Source organism: Alosa pseudoharengus, unplaced genomic scaffold (assembly GCF_046254945.1).
Source record: "Alosa pseudoharengus isolate Yale_2024_CS ecotype anadromous, Long Island Sound unplaced genomic scaffold, YU_APseudo_1.1 YU_APseudo_1.1_scf_23, whole genome shotgun sequence".
NCBI classification, from domain to species: domain Eukaryota; kingdom Metazoa; phylum Chordata; class Actinopteri; order Clupeiformes; family Clupeidae; genus Alosa; species Alosa pseudoharengus.
In genome coordinates, this window is record NW_027468685.1 from 11,456,672 (window position 1) to 11,464,171 (window position 7,500).

At 48.3% G+C, this 7,500-nt stretch overlaps 1 protein-coding gene across 16 annotated transcripts in view; it reads right to left on the reverse strand.

Annotated features, from left to right (window-relative positions):
- macf1a (microtubule actin crosslinking factor 1a) overlaps nt 1-7,500 on the reverse strand; it is a 195,251-nt gene that overhangs the window by 8,173 nt on the left and 179,578 nt on the right. For 12 of the 16 annotated variants that reach the window (XM_076301491.1, XM_076301484.1, XM_076301483.1 and 9 more), the window contains 11 exons: nt 6,536-6,695; nt 5,958-6,152; nt 5,171-5,443; nt 4,673-4,861; nt 4,370-4,481; nt 3,950-4,104; nt 3,271-3,433; nt 2,789-2,943; nt 2,510-2,584; nt 1,518-1,535; nt 27-144 (listed from right to left, as the gene is read on the reverse strand). In XM_076301491.1, the coding sequence (XP_076157606.1) occupies nt 27-144; nt 1,518-1,535; nt 2,510-2,584; nt 2,789-2,943; nt 3,271-3,433; nt 3,950-4,104; nt 4,370-4,481; nt 4,673-4,861; nt 5,171-5,443; nt 5,958-6,152; nt 6,536-6,695 (1,613 nt within the window). The remainder of the gene's footprint in view (nt 1-26; nt 145-1,517; nt 1,536-2,509; nt 2,585-2,788; nt 2,944-3,270; nt 3,434-3,949; nt 4,105-4,369; nt 4,482-4,672; nt 4,862-5,170; nt 5,444-5,957; nt 6,153-6,535; nt 6,696-7,500) is intronic. The other 4 variants (XM_076301492.1, XM_076301490.1, XM_076301481.1 and 1 more) reach the window with 1 other exon arrangement.

A 7,500-nucleotide genomic window follows, 5' to 3' on the forward strand; every position in this document is an offset into this window, starting at 1 on the left:
GTGAGTGAGTGTGCGCAAAAACTCACCTCGGCACGGGTCATTCTTGACCAGGAACTCATCCAGAGCCATCCAGCCTCCTCCCACACGCACCATGACGGTGCTGCGGAGGATCCGCACCAGACGCAGCTGCTGGGAGTCCCCAAACTGGGGGAGGAAGGGATACAGTGGGAGTGAGGGGAGGAGAGAGGGAGGGAGAGAGAGAGAGAGAGAGAGAGAGATAGAGAGGGAGGGAGAGACAGAGAGGGAGGAAGAGACAGAGAGAGAGGGAGTGAGAGAGATAGAGAGGGAGAGACAGACAGAGAGAGAGAGAGAGAGAGAGAGAGAGAAAGAGTGAGAGAGAGAGTGAGAGACAGAGAGAGAGCAAGAGACAGAGAGAGAGAGAGATAGAGAGAGAGGGAGAGACAGAGAGAGAGAGAGAGCAAGAGAGAGAAGAAAGGTATTGGAAGGTGGAGGGATATGTAGGGAACACCAGGAGGAATTTTGGTTTTAAAAAAGAGAAAGAGTGAAAGAAAAAGTCAAAGGAGAAGAAAAACAAAAATGTTAGAAACAATCAAGTCCTCGAACCAATCTGTTATATTGTTAAAGTATTGTTATAAAAGTTTTCTTCCCTTCCCACATAATCAAACCTTCACCCAAATGCCACATGATTTCTTAAGACAAATCTCTCCCAAATAAACCACACGATTACATGATTATGTTTCCTGATTTTATGTTTGAAGTCAGATCAGTTATGAGAAAGTTCCAGGCTGTTACAAGGCAGTTTCATCCCGCTGATTTCCAGACAGATTCCCCCCTCAGTTAAGAAACCTCCACCGGCGCAAACAGACACAGTTTAGCCCTCTAATCAGTTGAAAACCCTCAGTTGGTCAGTTCCCATTTAAACATTCAGAGTCACATCAAGCCAGGGAATCATTGCCAGACCAGCCCGCTCATAGCATCCCAAAAGTATTCACACAACAGATGGTCAAGGACACACAAAAGCTGAGGCCGACGCCTGTGAGACATGCCCCTGCACCGCGCTGCCACTGCCCACATCTGTTATCCCCCAGCGCGCGCGGGAGAGCGGGCAGCCCCGCCGCTCTGGGCCAGGCCCCGTCTGCCCTCTCTTCCTGCCAAACAGGACATGCCTGGTCACCAAGGCTGCAACCGTGGCGTCCGTGGAATTTAGTGTGACCAATAACAGCGGAGAGAACTGATGGCAGTCGAGATGGGGCGGGAAGAGGGAGAGCATGAGACAGAGGATGTGTGTGTGTGGTGTGTGTGTGTGTGTGTGTGTGTGTGTGTGTACTGTATGTGTGTATGTGTGTGTGTGTGTGTGTGTGTGTGTGTGTATGTGTATGTGTGTATGTGTGTGTGTGTATGTGTGTGTGTGTATGTGTGTGGTGTGTGTGTGTGGTGTGTGTGTGTGTGTGGGGGGGGGGGGGGGTGCATCAGGTCTCACAGGCTTCGGCAAAAGCACACACACAAAAACAAAAAACTAAATGACACTCCAGCACACCACACCACAGTCACTTTACCTGGTTTCCAAGGAAGAACTACAATAAATCCAGCGGACATGGAGGAAGACAAGAAGAAGAGAGAGAGAAAGGAGGAGAGAAAAACAACGAGGGTGAAACAAACATGTAGGGGCACAAACGCTTTGACAACAACCTGTCGTCCTACCAGCTCAACATGTGAAAGAAACACTGCTGACTGCTGACTACATGAGAGATGAACTTCCTCTAAATAGTCTCACTAAACTAAATCCTCTTCATCTGGCGGAATTGCCAGAGGCCTGACTGCACTGTTTTGGCACGAGGCTTTGAGGTCTACTGAGCTGCTTCCTCCTCTGTAATTATCTGCTGGAGCAGGCGTGGAGCAAGCGTGCGGTGCCATTGAAGATGGATATGGCTGCGTGAATGAGGCCTGTCCTGAGCTGTCTGCCATAGTCAGGTTAGAGGGCTCCTACAGTGGCTAAAGGCCAGAGAGAAAGAGTGATGGAGAAGACAGAAGCAGAGAGGGTGAGGTTGGAAGCCAAAGATGCAAGGAGACAGACAGACAGACAGATAGATAGATACAGACAGACAGACAGATCTACTGGGAAGCATGATGGATCCATGGATGGGCCTGTGCAATGCAATGAGGTTAGTCTGAGGTCACTGTTGTCCATTTCATTAACCCAGGGTTAATGATGAGGAGTGAGGATGAGAGTGGTGTGTTGAAGGACACAGGCTGGCAGGGGGGGAGTGAGGCTCATTCAGGGTTCGTGACAGCGGTGATGTCATTAGTTTTGCTGGTGGTGGGCAGCACACGAGTTTCCACGGCGACGTGAGGGCACACATATATCAAAGATGAAATGCTCCTTTAACCACGTATGGCATTGAGTGAGGTCATGACGGCAAGGCCAACAGTTATAACTGTCTATTTACTCAATTAGAGGAGGACTGAATGTCATGTTGAGCTCCCTGGCTTACAGAACTGCTCTATGCTGCTGAGATCATTGTGGGCGTGCGGCGTAGACTTGACTTACCCTGTACTTGTTCTCGCCGATCTGCTCGACCTGGAACCTCTTGGCACACTTACACTGTGCCACCTGCCTGGTGACCTGGAGGAAGAGAAGGACAGAGACAAAGACAGAAAAATGAAAAGACAGAAAAAGAAAGATTGAGGGAGGCGTCAGATGATTCAGAGCTACACAAGCCAGTTATTCAATATAACACTTAAATGTTGTGAGTCTCTAGTTGTCGCTTTCTCATTACTCCACAGGAGCAGATAAATGTGGTTGTTTTTTTCGTTGCTGTGCTCTCACCTCATCCTCAATCTTATCTGCGTCGGTGGTTGGCCGGTAGGCGTCTTTGTTGGGGTGCAGCGCTGCCACAAACTCATAGTAGTCGATGTAACCGTCACCATCCCGGTCAAAGATGTCAGCCACTGCAGACATCTCCAACTTACTGGTGGGGAATTCTGGGAAGAAAAGCACAAATGCAAAGTGAAGAGAAGTTGGAGATTTAATGAGACATACAACTGTGTGCAGTAAGACACAGGGGATAGCTCTTATGGCATTAGTAATACTACCTCAGCAGACTGTCAGCATACTATTAGATAATGCTAATATACTAATATTAATAGACAGCGGTGATTCTGAAGGATAAATCTGATCTTCTATCATTCATTATTAAGTCACAAGGCAAGTATTCATTGAGATTTTCGTCATATTTTGCCCATATAACTAAAGGCCTTTTCTTGACATTCTAGGTCAAATTGGTTTGCGTGTATTGAGGGTAAACATACTTGAGGCCAGGATGCCATCAATGAACTCCTGCCGTGTGATCTTGCCGTCCTGGTCCTTATCAATGCGTCTGAAGAAGTCCATAACACGGGACTTCTTATGGTTCATCCAGCGCATGTACTTCTTCCGCCACACATCAAAGTCAAAGTTGGCAAACTCCTTGAGCTGAGGGTCACAAAGACAGGAAGGACGTTAAGAGACGACATACAGCGGGAAAAACCCGACCGCGGTGAGGAATCATGGAGGAACTGATACAGAACAACAAACCGCTTACTCACTAGAGGACTAGAATGATCAAAATGCATTAAGCTGACAGAAAGAGTTTGGGGTTGTGCCTTTGAACCGCCAATAACAGTACAAATGACAAGATTACAGGCTCAGTCCTTGCCCTGTCACTGCAAGCGCCTCATGCTTGATCATCCTTAAGCACACTATGTGGATATTTGATTTAGATTATTTAGTATTTAAGTATTTTTTTTATCTTCTACTGTCTCTATTGTGCAGTGGAGTTTTTTATATGTATATACTTATATTACTTTTTCTGCTTTAAGTGCATGTTGTGTGTGATGTCTGTATGCTAATGCTAGACCTTGAATTTCCCCTTGGGGATCAATAAAGTATCTATCTATCTATCTATCTATCTATCTATCTATCTAGATCGAGTTGATTTGATTGCGGTACCTCTTCCAGCCTGTCGAGGGCGTCATTGAGTTTCCGCTGGCGGTCGAGGGCCAGGAGCCACACCTGCTGCCAGCGCGAGCACAGTTGAGTGAGCCGAGGGTTGCCCCCCGCCACCTGCACCGCGGGCTGCTGCTGCTGCTGCTGCTGGTGTTTACCTGAGGAAGAATAAGTGTGTGTGTGTGTGTGTGTGTGAGAGAGAGAGAGAGGGTGTGTGCATGTTAATGACTAGGTTTCTCTAACCGCATCTACTGACACTTGCTCTCCCCTTTGCCTTCTCATGGGGACATGACTATGCATGTTTAACTGTGTTGGCGCAGATACTTGGACTTGGGATATTTGTGCGCATTCACTCTTCTGTTTACCCGGGGATGTGGGTCTACGTGTAGGTGTTTGTACGAGTGTGTTTGAGAAGTGACTCACGAGTTCCTCTCCTCTCTGCCAGGCTGCTGGGGGTGTCGGATGGTTTCCTCTTGTACGTTTTGGTGACACGATCAACATCAGGCTGCTTCCTAGTCATCTCCTCCATAAACACCTGAGAGTGAGTACACACACACACACACACACACACACACACACACACACACACACACGCACACGCACGGACAAGCACGCACACACACACAATGGAGGAAGAAATAATGGTCACGATTTTTTTTGGACCAGTAATACATAATACAAAAAGCTTGATCAATGAAAAACTGACAAAGCGATGGTCCCGCCCACCTGGTGCTCTGTGATTAGTGACTTGAGCTGAGGGATGTCCTGAGGGAGGGGCTCCGTGTCCCGCTGAACCAGAGTGGTCTCTGCCCACTGTAGCCATGACAACAGCTCCTCCAGCAGCGATGCGTTGTGCTGCAGCTCCTTCAGTGCGGTGTCCAGACGCTGCTCGTGCTGTTTGGCCCACGTCAGCACCTGTAGGAGCGAGTCCGTATGCTCAGCGCTCAAACAGTAAACACCTCCAGGCAAACAACCCTGGTGTCATCGTCTGTTTTTGCTCAACTGCTGTGTCTACACAGTCTGCTCAAAATGACGAAGGTGTTTGCTATCATCTTGTTTAAATATTTGTAAGTATTGCTTGGCTATGCATCAAGACAGACACAAACATTCACACACACACACACACACACACAATCACACACAAACACACACAATCACACACAAACACACACAAACACAAACACACACACACACACACACACACACACACACACACACACACACCTCCTCGAAGCGCGCCCTGATGATGGTGATCCAGTGTTTGATAGTCGTGATGCAGTCGGGGTGGCAGACGGTCAGGATGGCCTCGCCCATGCCGGCGGCGCGCGTCACGTCGGTCCGCTTGTCCTCCACCGTCTGCATGAACTCCCGGTGGCCGCGCAGGAGCACCTGCAGCGTCTCCACGTCCTCGGGCAGCACGCCACGGAAACGCAGTGTCTGCTCCGCCTCCGATAGCCACTCCAGCAGGCTCTGCACCGCCACCCGGAACTCTTCAGCCTGTGGTGGGGGGGTGGGGGGGGGGAGGTGGTTAAGGGTTGAAGCATAAATGTCAAAATATGGTTCTGCAGTAGGAGAATTTACATACTAAGCACCCCACTTTGAAAGATCCACTATTGATAAACAGCTTCATGAAATTACACACAACGGTTCAAATTCTTTTAAATCCTGAGAGGGGGCGGGGGGGGGGGAGAGAGAGAGAGAGAGAGAGAGAGAGACCGAGAGAAAAAGGAGAGCATAAAAGACTGAGGTACTATTTTACAATAGTATTGCCGAAAAATCACCACTCTGGCAACCATTTTGTTTATGCTAATTAGATGGTCAAAAACTCAAAATTCAGCTTGGGAAACAGGGCTAGTTGGATTCAGCACACCTTAATTATGATAAAAAATCCTGTTCCCAATTTTTACTAAGAAATGCATCTAGGATGCACACATATTTTTAAAAATAGCACTTGTCTATGCTCTGTAGTGTCTGCTCCACAGACCCAGGGATCCCCTCCCCACTGCCTCACCTGCTTGTGGGCCTGCTGGAGACGCGTCTGCTTACTGACGGACAACGCACACACTGTGTCCCAGCGGTTGCTAAGCTCCTGCAGTTGAACTTTGACCCAGGCGGTGTCGTCCCGACCGGTCTCCATGAGCTCGCGGGCGGAGCGCTTCAGCGCTTGGACGCTGCTCGTCCTCTTTCCCAGCTCCTTCTGGAAGGCCTGTTACCATGGCAACCACAAATCATCAGGAAATGAACCTCCAGAGCTGCACTACAGACCTCTTTCATCTCCATTTCAGAGGTTGCTAAAACCTCGGCATAAAATGTCCGTAGGACCCTCTATTCTAAAAAATCGCACACCTTATTATTGTGCTAATCTACTTCTAACTACTACTACTGATATTGACAGGATACAATTGCTCACATGATTTTAGGTCCTTTGTGTATGTCTGAGGTTGGTAATGCATTGATATTGTGCATTTTATTTACAGTTTAAGTTTATGTTCCACATAGAAAAAACACTCATCTTTCATCTACATCAACTCTTTAGCAACTCCCAGCACATACACTGGGGACTTTTATTTTTGTCTCTTTCTCACGTACCTTGTGTGAGTCCATGAGATTGGTGACCAGGTCCAGGTCTCCGTGCACGAATAGGTCCTCACTGAGCTGCGGCTCAACCCGATAGAGCCAGTCCACTAGCGCCTGCAGAGCCTCTGCGAACTGACCTGAGAACAGCAGCGCCTCTTCCAGCTTGTGCTGCCTGATGGCGGCAGAAACAGACCGAGAAATGGTATTAAGTGATTGAGTGCCATCTAATCTAACCCCTGGTATTAAGTGATTGAGTGTGATCTAATCTAAACCCCTTCACACTGCAAGCCTTTTTCATTACACGAGGTCCTATATTACGTTATTTATTGCACACAGTCATAACACAATCACAGTGAGGGAGCCTCAATAACCACAGCTTGCTCATTAGACATTAACTGTAACGAGAAGAATCATGGGATATTAATCATTTCATTTTGCTACTGCAGCACTAGAGGGCATCCTTGCTGGGAGTGTCCCATCCTTAGGCGGGGATCACATTAGCCAGCAGCAAGCGGCAGGTTTCCTATTGTTCTCTATGGTTCAGCAGCGGAACGGTGGCAACCCTGGCGTAACGCTAGCGTTGAACAAGCTGAGCGTTGAACTTGGTTGAACTTTCAAAGCGCAATGTGAGCGTATTCAATTGACAAACCGTTTGTGTTGCTTAGGAATAAAACTTATTATGGTCTGAGCGTTGCGTTAAGTTTGCCGCTGCCACTTGCCGCTGGTTGATGTGATCCCCGCCTTATAGTCTCATATCATCCTCACAAACACACTAGCCAGCTGACCCCTTGGGGATGCTGGCCGGCCGTGTGCCACTGTGCTGTGCCAAAGTCCTTTTAGGCAAGTCCCTCCACTCGGCGGCCATATACCAACGTTTTATGGGCACTCATCGGGCACAGTCTTTGGGTCGAACTGCGACGTTTTGCCGAGGAAGGGGTGGGATATGTGTAGACAACGGCCATATTGGCGTGACAAAC